Genomic DNA, 15,372 nt, shown 5'->3' with positions numbered 1-15,372 from the left:
CCTCTTCAGACTTAGGGTTAATGCAGGAGAGGGAAGAAAATAATCAAATGGTTTCCCTTTATTTTGTAGTACCTGTTTGGCGCTTTGCTTTATGCTGATTTACGTTAAAAAAGTTTAAATGTTTGTTGTTGAAAGTCTGCACCTGAATACCAGACTCTTGTCCAGTATTAAACTATTATTAGGAAATACTGTGTGTTAATCAAACTGAAATGATTTATCATCGGATTGGTTTGTTTTCTTTGTCTTTCTCAGGTTGGAGAGAAAGTCTTTCCCATCTGGAGATGACAGATGCAGCTCTGTGCGAGATGCAGCTCTGTGCGGGATGCAGCGTCGTGGAGGGACAGACGCGACTCAGTGGCGTCGGCCCTGGATGGGAACGTGTGTCCTGTGGAAACCGTGGACTTGCACCAGGATGGGGTGGTAACACCCTCACCCAAGGGTGCGGGGCCGCGGGCCCTCCCCAGATGCGCCCGTGCTCCTCGGGGTCCACGCTCGCCATTGTCACTGTCCTGCCTGTCCTTAGAACTGGGCTGTGTTTCCAGGTGTCCACCTGTGGGTAGTTGATGGCCCAGTGTCCCTCAGCCAGGTCTAGTTCTAAGCTCGTAGGACACTCTCGTCAACCCTGTGCTCCTGTGAAGGTGGCTGTTCGTGCGTGATGTGTGCGTGTCCTTCCCGCCCTCGGCTCACCCACTCAGCTCGCGGGATGTGGGGTCACACAGAGCCTCGTGGGGGCCTGAGGTGCGATGCATGCGATGGGGCTCTGCATGGGGTAGTCCACTTGTAGAGACGTCTTCCAGATAAATTATGTGTCGGCACATAGTACATGCTCAATAAATATTTTTTAATAAATGAATGTTGGTGTATATCCTGGTTCTGTGCACATACATTATTTTGCAAAAGCATGGACCATACTGTGTGCATTGCTCTGTAACCTTTCTCATCTAATATTATGAAGAAACTTTCATGCCAGTAGGTACATGTCTGCATTTTTTGGTGTGTGTGGTTTTGGTTTTTAGTTAACTTTTTATTGAAATATAAATTATATACACCAAACCGCGTAAGTCATGAGTATACAGATGGATGAAGTTTCACAAAGTGGGCACACGTGTAACCAGTGTTCAGGCCCAGACCCTCCAACACGCTGGAGGCCCCAAGTGCCCCTCCCACTCAGAACCACCCCCAAGGCTGATACCTTCTATGACCAGAGAAGACTTGAGCCTGGTTTCAAACATTGTGTGAATGGGCTTGTACACTGTGAATTTGCTGTAGACTGAAGGTTCGTGACCTCTCAAAATTCATGTGTTGAAAACTAATCCCTAATATGGTGGTGTTAGGAGACAGGGCCTTTGGGAGGTAATGAGGTCATGAGGGTGGAGCCCCAAGGATGGGATTAGTGTCCTTATAAAAGAGGCCCCAGAGAGTTGCCTGGTCCCCTTCCTCCATGTGAGGACACAGCAGGAAGACTGAACCAGGAAGGGGGCCTCACCAGACACTGAATCTGCTGGTGTTTGACCTTGGACTTCTCAGCCTCCAGAGCTCTGAGACAGATGTTTCTGTTGTTTAGAAGACACCCAGCCTATGATACTCTGTTACAGCAGCTCAAACAAAGACAAGCCTCAGCATATGAATTTTGGAGGGACACAGACCATAGCATTCTGCCCCCGGGTCCCCCAAATTCATGTCCTCACCTGCAAATACATTCATTTCCGTCCCAACAGCCCTAAAGTCTTGACTCAATCCAGCGCCAGCCCGAAGTCCAAAGTCTCCTCTAAATCTCGTCGAAACCAGATATGTGTGAGACTTGAGGTGGGATTCATCCAGAGGTGACCCATGGAACCACGTGAGTTTGTGCTTCTAAAACATAGTGACAGGACAGGCACAGGACAGACACTCCCACTCTGAAAGGGGAACTAGGAAGGAATAAAAGGGTGGTGAGCCCCAGGCATGTCCAAAACCTAGCGAGGCAAGTTCCATCAGTATTTAGGTCTGGACAATAATCCTCTTTGGTTTGATGTTCTTCCCTCCAAGCCCACCAGGCGGCAGTGACCCTTCCGCTCGGGCCACCCAAGCAGCTCTCTGTGAGGGCCCCACTCTTGAGGCCCTGGGCTGGGGCATCCTGGTGCCCTGAAACCGAAGAGGCACCCCCCACCCCCACCCCCCGGCCCTGCCCTGTGAGGAGGAAGCAGCCTCACCTCCTGGGCCTGTGGGGGCAGTGGCAGCCGCTGGGGTCAGTCTTCCTTTTCCTTGAAGGATAATCGTGTTCGCAGTTGAACAGCTCTGTGCTGTCGAATCCAATGCTCGGTGCCTTTTTTGCTCCTCCTGCTTTAATATTTGTTCTTTGTCTTTGATTTCAGCAGTTTTATTACATTGTCATGGAGCTTCTTGAATCTGTGGGTTGATATTGTTCGTCAGTCTTAGAAAATTCTGGGTCATTCTTGCTGTACATGTTGTTTCTGCCCTACTTGCTCTCTTCTGTGTATTAGGTTCCTTTACACATTTGTTGGAAACTACTCACCGTGCCCCACGTGACTCACAGGCATCCTGGCGACTTTCTACCGACCTGCTGTCCAGCTCACTCACCCATCCTGTCTTTCACTGTGTTGGATCTTGAGCTCCCGGGCCCTTCCCTGATGTCGGCCATGGGGGGAGTGTGGGTCCTCCTCCAGCATCCGGGAGAGCCAAGCAGATGGTCCAGACGGGCCGTCACCCTAGGGGGACATCCAGACCCGAGCGAGCAGGCAGGACTCCTCTTGGGGCCGCTGAGTAGGAGGCACCCTTGGATATTCTCTCATATTTTATCAGAGAATAAAAAAATGAGAGAATATTCTCCACTTGTTTTATTGAACCAATATAAATGTACCCAAAGTATACAACGACATTGTGGAAAAAATAATTATAGGTGAATACCAGCAAGTTAAAATCAGTGATATGTAAAAATAAAATATCATCAACAGGTATATTTGAATTCCAGGACTAAAAGACTGAATAAACATTTAAATATAAACTACTCAAATGCAGTGGGGAAGTAAGTTGCCCACATGAGTAGGAAAGGAGTAAAAATCATGTAATTTTTAAAAATGTAAAAATGATAAAATTCGAAACACATTCATAATAAAAAATTATTAGCAAAGTAAGAATAGAAGAGAGGTTTCTTAATCTGATAAAATTCGGAGGAATCCTGCAGCAGACATAGTTTTCACAGGGGTTAATTAAACTTTAACTATATTTTTCTATTACCTTTTGACTAGAGCCCAGAGGCAGAGTAAAAAAAAAAAACACATACTTTTCAATACTGTGTCTTTTCTTTCAAAACACTTTTATGGCAATGTATCCTTCTATTGAGAGGAAGGCTGGGTGGTGACCATGCCATCACTATTAATTCCCTTTTATTAGAGAGCATTCTCATCTTGGCAAGGGAGGAGTTGAGGCAGGAAATTCTACTGGCATTTTTCAGCATCACCAAAGGACACATGGCTGGGTAGCAAGAGGACAGAAATCCAGTGATGCTGTCTAGCAACATGTTACTTTCAGATTTTAAGGACAAGTAAGTGGTAAGGCAGCCAACAGAAGAAGGCAAAGCAGCTTACGAGCAGAATGGTGTTGGTGGCTTTGGTTTCAGGAGGTGGCTTGGGAGAAAGGTTGTTGCCATGAAGATTCTGAACTGTCTTGTGGTAATTCTAGAGGAGCATCACCATGCAGCCACTGGTCCAGACCGTGAGGCTGATACAGAGGAAAACCCGGAGGAGCATGGCACTCTGAAACACTGCTGACTCCCTGTAATCCCCTCGCTTTGTTTTACAGTAAACCAGAGAGTAGCCGGGTTGAGCAGCTGAGGCATTGGTGACGGCCTCATTGTATGTGATGATCCAGATGTAGATGAGCATGTTGATGACCCAGAAAAAGAGGAATGAAGGCAAAATGCATGTGGAGGTTTGGGGTTTGAGCCACGCCCACTTAGAGTTTCCGGGGCTAATTTTGATGGCCTGAAAAGTGTTCAAGATAGAAATTGTGCAGAGAGAAATGCCTTGAGTCACGCTAGGAATGTACAACAATGATTTACGGCCAATATCACCCATTATAGGCCAAATTCCAAAAGATGACATTGCATCTTGAATGCCCCTGAACATAATGGTCATGATATTAGCTAGGGTTAGGTGAATGAGAATCGTATCTGTGGGCTTCTTCTGGTGTGGATGAATTTTTTAAATGCACATGTATAATATTAATACGAACAGGTTTCCCAGATTCCCAATGCCAACTTGAGAGATGAAGAAAATTTCCAAAATGGTATCAGTTGAATATATAATTCTTAGAAATTTTGTACAACAGTCTAAAGAGGACCACACCTCTGTTATACGAATAAAAATTGGCCATAGTTGAGGCCCAGGAAGAAAATATCAATGTAATGATTCTCATAGGAAGAGATTTCTCAGCTACTCAGAATTCCAACCATGAGTCGTGTTTCAGAAGTCTGAAAGCAAGGAATTGATAAGGTCTCTACAGTAAAGAATCCAGGGCTCAGAGGAGGTGAGCTTCCTGTTTTATCCCTATTAATTTAGGCTTTCTCTTGGGAAATTCTAGGCCTTCCCCAAAGGTTAAATTTGCAATTGGCAATTGACAATTTTTCTCCTAAACATTAGAGTTAATTTCAACTATACTCTTGTATTTTTAAGTAGTCTGGCTAAAATATCCCTGAGAGCCATTACCTATTGATTTTTTAGGACAATTTTTGTGTTTTTTAAAAATTTATTTCAGTATCTGATTTATTAGATTCATGGAATATTAAGGATAGAATTGATGGTTGCTATTGTGATAAAGTTACTTGATGAGCTTATTTATGTAGATTATGTATCTTTCTCATCAACAATATTCTTCTCATTCAATAAAATAGTGAGTTCTCTCTTATTGGCACTTATCTTTCATTTGGCTGTGCAGCATCACCCAAGTGTTTCTATTCCAATCGAATGTTTTTCAGAGCAAAGCTACTTAAAGAGCTTTTCTAACATACAAGGACCAAGGCTACTTCTTTAGCTATCATACTTCCTTTAACACCCTTTCCCATTTTCTTCACTGTAATTTTTACCATCTAGGAATATAATCTTATATTAATGCAGGATCTAGTATGTAAGACATTCGATATCACAGATCTCATTTTCCTCACTTGGTTATATAAACTTTGCATTGTTATCTTTATATTGCAGGTAATGCAACTGAGTTTCAAGAAACAAACACCTGTGTCTACATTAACTGTGCGTGTGGTTGCTGGTATTGTTACTTGAACCCAGATTCATCTAATTTCAAATCTTCACTGATGAGCTGGGAGATAAATACATTGTCCTAATCAATATTCAATGTTCAATGTTCAATGAATGTTCAATGCTTGTTTCACAATATCTTTGTGATGTTTGATTGCTGTTTTTAATGAAAAACTCTGTTATCACTGCTTCAATTGCATGACATTTTCCTAGCTATTTAAAAAATTTTCCAAAGACTTTTGCTAGCATTGTATGCATACAGTTCCTTTTCTGCCCTAACATTTAATTATGTAGGGCTCCACCCTCACTTTTACTTTACTGTGATGCATTCTTCCCTCCACCCTCCTATTAGTCTATGACCCAAACACTACTTGTAGCTGATCTATAACCCAGACTGCTCTCTTGAGTTCCAGAATAACAGACAGTGGCCACAAAGTTCTTCCCAATCTCTCCTGCCTATGTTCTTCCTCTCCTAATATTCTTTTCTTGATCAGTAAAATTGATTGAGTTGCAGAAAATTCTCTTATTGGACAGTAACCAGGTCAGCACATGGACAGTAGAGGTATCATGTGCACCTGAAACTCTGAGGGATCCATTCCACTCAGATTAAAGGAGATGTGGTCCCAAGAGGATGAGTAACATATTACTCTTTTTTTCCTATATCTTCTTACCACTTGTCCCAGATGCACATGCAGTCACAGGAAAGGTGCAGAAGGGCAGGGTAAATCAAGTCCTAGCATTCTGGCTGGAGTGCCAAAAAAGAGAGCTCTAGGGACCCAGAAAGTACTGAGGGCATCCAGAAAGGGAGGATCTCAGAAAAGGAACGTTATAAGCTTGTTGCTGAACTCCCGGCTTGCCCTCAAGCTGTGCCTGCATGAATGTGACCTTAGTAATGTACCACAGACTCTGAGAATAACTACAGGATAGACCTCTACCTAGGTGTCAGAGTGGCCACTGGGTGACACACACATGTGACAAATCCAAAGAGTCAAGCCTCTGAAAACATAACTGGCACTGAAAGCAGAATCCACTGAAGTCTGGCCAGAGCTGTGGCCTGGACATAACTTGGGCAGTTACTGTGGCTAAAACAAACATTTTCTCCTATTCCATCATACTTCAGCAAGATCCAGAGGCCATAACGCAATATGGAAAGTGTCCTGGTCACGCTACATATTCACTTAGCATGTAATTACTCAGAAGAATCAGGAAAACTTCAATTCACATGGGAAAAAAATACATAAGTCAACATTTAGTTAGCCCAGGTTTTGGAATTATCTAATAAAAATCTTGAAAGAAACCACCATAAATATTTTATAACGCAAAATGACAAAGACTCTTGAAATGGATAGAATGACGGAAAGTCTCAGCAAAAGAAGTAGAAAATATAAAGAAGAACCAAATTGAAAATTTGGAACTGAAAAAACACACTGGCCAAAGTTTAGACATAACTTCACAATATAAGCTCAACGACAGGAAGGAGAGGAAAATGTACAGAGTACACTATAAATGAAAATGGGTCTCAAACATCTAATCTAAACCTCTTCCACAAGAAACCAGAAAAAGAAAAGAAAAATAAATCTAAAGCAAGCAGAAGGAAAGAAAGAATAACTGTAAGAGCAGAAGTAAATGAAAATAGGAAAACAATAGAGAAAATCAATGAAACTAAAATCCGATTCCTTGAATAAATCAAGAAGATTGATAAACCTCCAGCAAGGATGACAACAATAAAGAACATGCAAATCATCTATGTCAGGACAAGACGGGGGATATCGAGAAAGAAACTCCAGCTGTGAAAAAGATAATAGGGAAATACTATAAACATTTTTACACTCATACATTTAAAACTTAGAAGAAACAGTCATGCTGAATTCCTCAAAAAACACAAATACCAAAACTCAACAAATGAGCTAGATGATCTGAATAGTCCATTAAAGACATTGAATTTATAATTAAGTAGCTCCCAACAAAGAAATCTCTGGGCTCAGCTGGTTTCACAGAAAAAGTCTTCCAAACATATAAAAAGAATGAACGTGAATTTTACAATCTCTTCCATTACAGAGAAGAAGGAATGCTTAAAACCATACTGTATGAGGCTAATATAACTCTGTTACCCAAACCAAACAAAGACGTTGCAAGAAAAAAAAAAAAAAACTCAGACCAATATCTTTTACCAATTTAGATACAAAACTCCTGAACTAAATATTAGCAAACGAAGTCCAACAACATAAAAAAGCGTTATATCCAGATTAAGTGGAATTTATGCAATGTAGCAAGGCTAGTAAGCATTTGAAAAGAAATTGGTATAATTTATCTTCACTGTAAACCATCAGTTCAAAGAGACAAAGAATAAAAGTCATAACAAACAAGTGAGGCAGAAAAACAATTTTATAAAATGTAATGCCTGCTCATGGTAAAACCTCTCAGGAAGTTAGGAAAAGAGAATTGCTTCACTTTAACAGCATCTACAAAAGACCTACAGGTAACATCATACTTAACAGCAAAAGAGGAATACTTTCTCCCTAAGGTCAGTAACAAGGAGAAACAACAGAGAAGGTTAATGCAACAAAAATTTTGTTCAATGAAAAGATTAACAAGGATGTTCATTTCCAGTACTCTATTCAACATTATACTAGATGAATTAAACCAGTCACAAAAAGACAAATTCTGTATGTTTCCATTTATACGAGCTACTTAAAGTATTCAAAATCATGGAGACAGAAAGTAGAATGGTTGTTTCCAGGGGCTGAGAGGAAGGAAGAGTGGGGTGTTCTAGTTTACAGGTATACCTGGTGTTATTATGCTTTGCTTTATTTCGCTTCACACAGATATTGTGCTTTTTGTTTTGTTTTACAAACGGAAAGTTTGTGACAACTCTGTCAAGCAAGTCTATCAGTGCCATTTTCCCAACAGCATTTACTCATCTTGTGTCACATTTTGTAATGCTCACAACACTTCAAACTTTTTTTTACTGTTATGATATTTGTTATGGTAATCTGTGGTCAGCGGGTTTTTTTTTTTTTGGTGGTACGCGGGACTCTCACTGTTGTGGCCTCTCCCGTTGCGGAGCACAGGCTCCGGATGCGCAGGCTCAGCGGCCATGGCTCACGGGCCCAGCCGCTCCGCGGCACGCGGGGTGCTCCCGGACCGGGGCACGAACCCGTGTCCCCAGCATCGGCAGGCGGACTCTCAACCACTGCGCCACCAGGGAAGCCCGGTCAGTGGTTTTTGATGTTACTACTATGACTCACTGAAGGTTCAGATGGTGGTTAGCATTTTGTTAGCAGTAAAGCATTTTGTAATTAAGGTATGTACTTTTTTAAAGGCATATTTCTACAATACACTAGACTACAGTATAACCGTTACTTTTATATGCTCTAGAAAACCAAACACTTTGTGTGACTCTTTACTGAGGTGGTCTGCAGTCAGTCCTGTAATATCTCCAAGGTATGCCCGTAATGGGTATAGAGTTTGTGTCACAAGATAAAAGAGTTCCATCCATCAGGAGATGGGTGGTAGTGATAGTAGCACAGCATGATGAACGTATTCAGTGCCACTGAACTGTACACTAAAAATGAGTAAGCTGGTAAATTTTGTATTATGTATATTTTAGCAATGTAGAAAAATAAAAAAATACTTAGAGAAGAATGAAAATGAGAACAATACACCGAAACTTGTGCAAAACAGTGAAGCAATGCTCAGAGAGAAATTTATAAGGGTAAATGTGAATATTAAAAAAAAGAAAGCTCTCAGTCCAGTGAATAACTTTACACCCTAAGGGTCTAGAAAGAGAAGAGCCAACTTAACCCTAGGAAGCAGAAGGATTGAGCTCCTGAGACATGCAACAACTTGAATGGATCCAGAGAATAATGTTGTGATAAGAGCAAATCCCAAAAGATTGTATGCTGTAAAATTATATGATCATATTTAGATAATGCTCTTGAAAAAACAAAATTATAGTGAATACAGAGGTAGCAGCATGAGGGAAATCTTTGTGTGGATGGAACAGTTTTATATCCTCTTTTTCTTCTTTTTTTTTTTTTTTTTTTTTTTTTTTTTTTGGCCACACCACGACTTGTGGGATCTTAGTTTCCCAGCCAGGGATCAAACCCGGGGCCACGTCAGTGAAAGCCCAAGTCTTAACTACTGGACCTCCAGGGAATCCCCAACAGTTTTGCATCTTGATGGAGAGATGGTTACGTGAATCTACACATGTGATAAAATGATGTGACTATACATAAACATTACATCAATGTCAAAAATTTTTCTATTGTACTATAATTATGAAAGATGCAGCCATTGGGGAAACTGGGTGAAGGGTTAATGGGACTTCTCTCTACTACTTTTACAACTTCCTGTGAATCTACAATTATTTCAAAATAAAAGGTTTAAATTTTAAAATATAAATTTTTCATGTGCTTAAAACTGCACAAGTTATATCACTGAGTATGTACTGGGAATTCAGATAAAAATTAGGATTTGGTCATTGACCAAGAAAGAGCAAATACGCTTGTTTTGTATCGAGCACTGTCACCCAGGCAGGAGGCCCTGGCCGCGCCGGGACGAGGCAGGGGTTCGGGGAGGCCGGTGGGTCGCTCAGAGGGGCCCACCCCTCAGGCAGGGCTGGGCGACCGGCGGCTGGGCTCACGAGCCCCCGCCCGTCTATGGAAATGATAGAGACTTGAGGTTCAGCTCCGAATAGTCACCACCCCAGCCTCAGGGATGCTACACGGTGGCCAGTGTAACACTGAATATTGGCATACTGTTTGTCAGCTGAGAGAATTAAACTTATGATTACCTTCCAGGCATTGTTCTGGAACCCTGGGAAATAATTACCAAGCTTAGTTCAACTCAGGAGCAATCTATCACTTCAGAAGGTAATTGCACACTTGAAACTGTTGAGCCTAGGGAGGGCAGTTTAGGCTTCCCTGGGCATGCCAGATTGAGTCCCTGTACACAAGGCCATTTCCATTTTGGATAACAAACTAGTTAGTGCCCAGTGGGAGATGAAATCACACAGCCCCTTCCCCATAACTCTGGCATCCGGTCATTGCTTTTCAGCACAGCGTATGAGATTACCCTCCTGCACCAGGGCAGCGGAGACTGGCTTTGGTCAGGATGCTGGTGTGACTGGGGTCTCAGGGCTGTGAAGGAGATGCTAAGCCTTTTCTAGAATCTCTTCTACTCACTCTATTCTCTTCTTTCTAAATCTGAACTCATGCTCATATCTCTTGCATTCCCCCCTCTATTTCAATTTCTTCTTTGTATTAATTTTTTATGGTACGATTACATTGTGGTTTTACTATAGCAACTTTAAAAATTTCTTCTGTTTATCTTTTTTTCTATTCTACTAGTAATTCCCCTTTAACTAAATTCTTCTTTCCTGTTTAAATTTATTTCTTGGTTTCCCTGGTCATTTCCATTTCTCTTCTTTAATATTTGTTCATTTTCAAAAAAACCCCAAAATCTCTTCCATGTAATTAAGATAATCAAATATACTTGATTATAGATCAAAATATATCATGTATTGATTGCATAACCTTTTTGTCCTTTTTCTTTTATTATTTCTTCTTGGCCCTTCACACCTTAAGAGTGTGTCTTAACCCCTGTTGTATTTCTATTCCTTGCTTCTTTTCTTGGTTGTGTTTTCTCTTCAACTTTCATGCACTCATTTTTTTAGAGTCTTTTGTTTCTTTTAAGTATGTATCCAATCATTTTTCCTATGAATTAATATTTCAAGTCATTTTCTTCATTCTTCCGTTTATCTACTTCTGCAGCGTACATCACCCTTTTCTCTTTCTGCTACTAATTACAGTGTTTCTGCTGTTTCCATGATTTCCCACCATCTTCTATTTTCAGAGGAGTATCTGTTGTCCTTTTGTTTTTCTTTCCCTTGTTTTCCTTTGGTTTATACCTGACTCTACTATCTTTTAGTCTAAACACTGCATCTGCACACCCTAGTGCATCTGCACACCCTAATGCATCTGCACACCAGAATTTGCAGTTATGTTTGTGGCAAATATCTTCCTCCTCCATAGGGCTGGTTATTACACTTGCTTTATAGTCTTAACTTTAATGTGGTCAAATCTTTTAATATTTTTATCTTTACTTGTTTTTTTAAACATTTGAGGGAAATGTATCTGGCCTAAACTCTTTAAGATATTCTCTATATTAATTCCAAAGTATTTAATAGATTTGTTTTTATAATTCGATGTTCAATGCATACGAAAATGATGGCATTAATTCAGAAATATCTGAGATCATTTGTAGAAAAGAACATCATGTTTGTGAAAGACTCTTCCCACTTCTCTTCTTTACTTCCTCCATCACATATCAGGGCTAGAAAAATGTGTAGGGTGATTTCCAGGAATTCTAATGTGTTTTCTAGGGGCCTCCTGGACCAAAATGATTATATTTAATGATTTAGCTTTATAATGATTTCTCTTGATACCTCCTGGAAAAATTGTTTACACATTTTTCTTCTGTTAAAAATTGCTTTGACTATTCTTGACATTATGCATATCACAGACATTCTACAGTTGGGAAAATCATTTTTCAGAATTAGATTTGGATTCTGTAATATCCATATTATCATTTCTGAAAAATTGTCATCATTAACATATTAAAGCTTTGAGTCTTTGAATGTAGCGTATCTTTACATTTATTTAGGGTTTTAATATTAAGAAATTGATATACTTTTACTGCTGTCATGTCTTTTGTATTTAAAGTTATTTGATACTTTTATGCTATTTAGAGAGTATCTCAACCTTAAAATTTATCTTGTAATAGAGTTTGTTTCTGATATAAACAAATACAAGTGATTATTGTATAGTGATATTTTTATCCACTTACCTTGTAAAGCTCTCTTATTTCTCCTTTTTAAACCCTAGGCTATTTGGAGTTTATGTACACAAAATAATAACATCTAATGGGAAAATTGTGTTTCTTCCTTTCTCAAACTTACGCTAGTCATTTCCTTGCCCTGTTTTGTGGATCATCTCCTCTGGTACAAAGATGATGAAAAGAGTTATCCTGTTTTCTTCCCATTCACAAAGAGTGAGTTCACAAGGTTTAACCATTATACAGGATGATTATGGACCAAGGTTTATAGTTACTTTTACTAGGTTAAGCATGTACCATTTTATCCTTACTTTTCTACAAGTTATTTTAATTTTGAATGCATTTTGGATTTTATCATGGAATTTTGAGGCAAATACTGGGATGGTCATACTTTATTTTGACCTGTGAATATAGTTATTTCATTGACTAATTTCTTTTTAATATTAAGGTTAGGGTTAGGGTTAGGGTTTAGGGATTAGGGTTAGGGTTAAGTTTAAGCATAACTGGCTCTCTTCCCCTTCCTCTCTCCCCGTCTCTCTGAGACCTCCATGAAGGACAGGACTAGTCCACAGTCACAGATGGCTCAGGGAGTTGACCTGGACCATTGTTTTTCTGACCCCTAGTCCTGGGCACAGTTTTGTGTACTGTCTGTGTATCTTTGGCCAGGTGTCCATTCAGATATTTCCCTATTTTAATTGGGTTGTTTGTGTTATAGTTATTTGTATGTTTTGACACAAAACCTTTATTAGATATGTGTTTGCAAATATTTTTTTCCTGGTTTGTGACTTGTCTTTTGATTTTCTGAGTAAGGTCATTCATAGAGTGCAAACCTTTAATTTTATTACGTCCATGTTATTGCTTGTTTTCATTTTTAGATTGCCTTTTTGTGTTGTGTGTTAAAACTCCAAAGCTCATGGTTTACATGGGCAAACCCAAGCTCATGTCAATTTTCTTCTATAATTTTGAATAGTTTTGTATTTAAAATTTGTCTGTGGGGACTTCCCTGGTGGTGCAGTGGTTAAGAATCTGCCTGCCAATGCAGGGGACACGGGGTCGAGCCCTGGTCCGGGAAGATCCTACATCCCGCAGAGCAACTAAGCCTGTGCTGCGCAACTACTGAAGCCTGTGCGCCTAGAGCCGGTGCTCCCCAGCAAGAGAAGCCACTGCAATGAGAAGCCCGTGCACCGCAATGAAGAGTAGTTCCGCTCTATGCAACTAGAGAAAGCCCCCATGAAGCAACAAAGACCCAACGTAGCCAAAAATAAATTATAAAATAAAACAAAATTTGCCTCTGAATAACTTTGAGTGAATTTGGTATAAGTTGTAAAGTTTGCATCTACATTCATTTCGTTCCAAATGGTTTCCAGTTAATTGTTCCTTAACTAATTTTAGAAAACTTTTGGGATAGAGACTCCACTTCAGCTTGAATTTCCAGTTTAATGGATTCAGCAGTTCTGTCAGTAGGGGGCGCTGTCTCCAGTGACCTGTGACGGAGGCGCGGCCTGCACTTCCTGAACTGACCACAGGGTGGCGCCGAGCTCGCCTCTCTGACCCACAGCGCATGCTCGTTCCCTGCGAACTCGATTGTGAGCGCAGCTGAGAGGAGTTGTGCCTCCTCAGGCGCGGGGGCGGGGGCTTCGGGTGGGACGCCCGGCTCAGCGTCGCTGCGGAGAGGAGCTCGGTCTCCGTCTCCTTAGGACCCGCTGGGGTTTCGGCTTCAGGACAAAGTGGGGCTGCGTCCACGCTGACTAGGGAACAGGTTTCCTGAGGACCCAGGGGATGCCTGAGGGAAAGGTGAGGAGACAGTGAGGAAAAGTGGGGAGAAGCTTCCTGGGGGCGACCGACGGCCGAGGGGGTCCGACTTCATGCGACCGAGGAAGGGCTTGGTGTGCAAAGCTGCGCTTTTGGTCAGGTTTGTGTGCAGGGTAGCCAGCATGAGTTATGGGGTGTCCAGTTTTCCCAGCACCATTTATTGTGGGGAGTGTCGTGCTCCGTGGTGTGTCCTTGGTCCCTTTGTCATGAATTAACTGACCCCGTCCGTGTGGGCTGAATTCTGGGCTCTCCGTCCCGTCCCTCTGGTCTGTGCGCCTGTTTTGAGCCAGTTCCGCGCTGTTTTGGCGACTGTAGCTTCGTGACGTGTGTGAAGTCAGGGAGGGAGACGCCTCCAGCCTGTTCTCTTTTCTCAGGGTCGCCTTCGGGGCTCTTCGGGGTCCTTTGTGGCTCCACACAGATCACTAGGAGGAGTTGCTCTATTTTGGGGGAAAATACCGTGGAATTTTGGGAGGGGTTGCATTCACTGTGTCCATCGCTTTGGGTAGAATGGGTATTTTAACAATATTAATTGTTCCATTCCCCGAGAACAGGATGTCTTTCCATTTATTGGTGTGTTTTTCAATTTCTCCATCAATGTCTTAAACTTTTCAGTGTGCGGGTCTTTCACATCCTTGGTTAACTTTATTCCCAGGTATTTTGTTCTTTTTGATGCAATTGTAAATAGGGTTGCCTTCTTTCTCTTTCTGTTGGTTCATTATTAGTGTTTAGAAATGCAACTGATTCCTGTGTATTGATTTTGCAACTTTAACTGATTTCTGTGTATTGATTTTGCAACTTTACTGAATTCATTTATTAGTTCTAATAGCTTTTTTGTGGAATGAAGTGGAAAATTGGAATTCAAAAATCCCACTGTTTCTATCGTATCCAGGTCGTCCACAACACGGAGGACAGTGGCTCCTAATATAACCTTCCCCCAGTGCCTCTAAATGACATGTGGACTTTGGGTGAACTGGATCTGGGTAAAGCTTGGCTTCTATATGGAAGTTTGATGTTTTCTCTGCTTTTCTGGCGTGCTATTGACATACATGATGTTCTGAAAAGTAATTTACTTTCCAGTAATTTCAAACATACAACTTTACATACATAAAACAAGTCTTGTACCTTGATTAAATATACTCCTAAATATTGATGTTGACATTATTTAAAACAGAATTGTTTTCATAAATTCTTTTTCAGATTATTTTTTGCTAGCGTACACATATAAGACAGATTTTCATGAATTGACATTTTGTTCTATAACTTTGCTTAATTAGTTGATTAGCTCAAATAATTTCTTTGCTGATTATAGGTAGTTTTATATATAAGATGATGTGACCTATGTTCTGTGAAGAGAGACAGTTTTAATTTTTCCATTCACCCACGGATGCCTTTAATTTATTCCTCCAGAGTCTGGGTAGAACTTCCAGTACACTACTGAGTAACGGTGATGGAGGCCAGCTTTCTGGCC

General features: G+C 40.9%; 1 protein-coding gene across 1 annotated transcript in view; it reads left to right on the top strand.

Moving 5' to 3' along the window:
- The window catches only part of PRMT2 (protein arginine methyltransferase 2), a 38,856-nt gene extending 38,003 nt beyond the window's left edge, over positions 1 to 853 (top strand). The window contains exon 11 of the mRNA XM_007452474.1: positions 253 to 853. Coding sequence (XP_007452536.1) covers positions 253 to 285 — 33 coding nt within the window. The 3' untranslated portion in view covers positions 286 to 853. The remainder of the gene's footprint in view (positions 1 to 252) is intronic.
- Positions 854 to 15,372: the final 14,519 nt, after the last annotated feature.

The sequence above is a fragment of the Lipotes vexillifer genome, unplaced genomic scaffold, assembly GCF_000442215.2.
Source record: "Lipotes vexillifer unplaced genomic scaffold, Lipotes_vexillifer_v1.1 scaffold545, whole genome shotgun sequence".
Taxonomy (NCBI): domain Eukaryota; kingdom Metazoa; phylum Chordata; class Mammalia; order Artiodactyla; family Lipotidae; genus Lipotes; species Lipotes vexillifer.
This window is presented reverse-complemented; position numbering and strand designations above follow the sequence as displayed.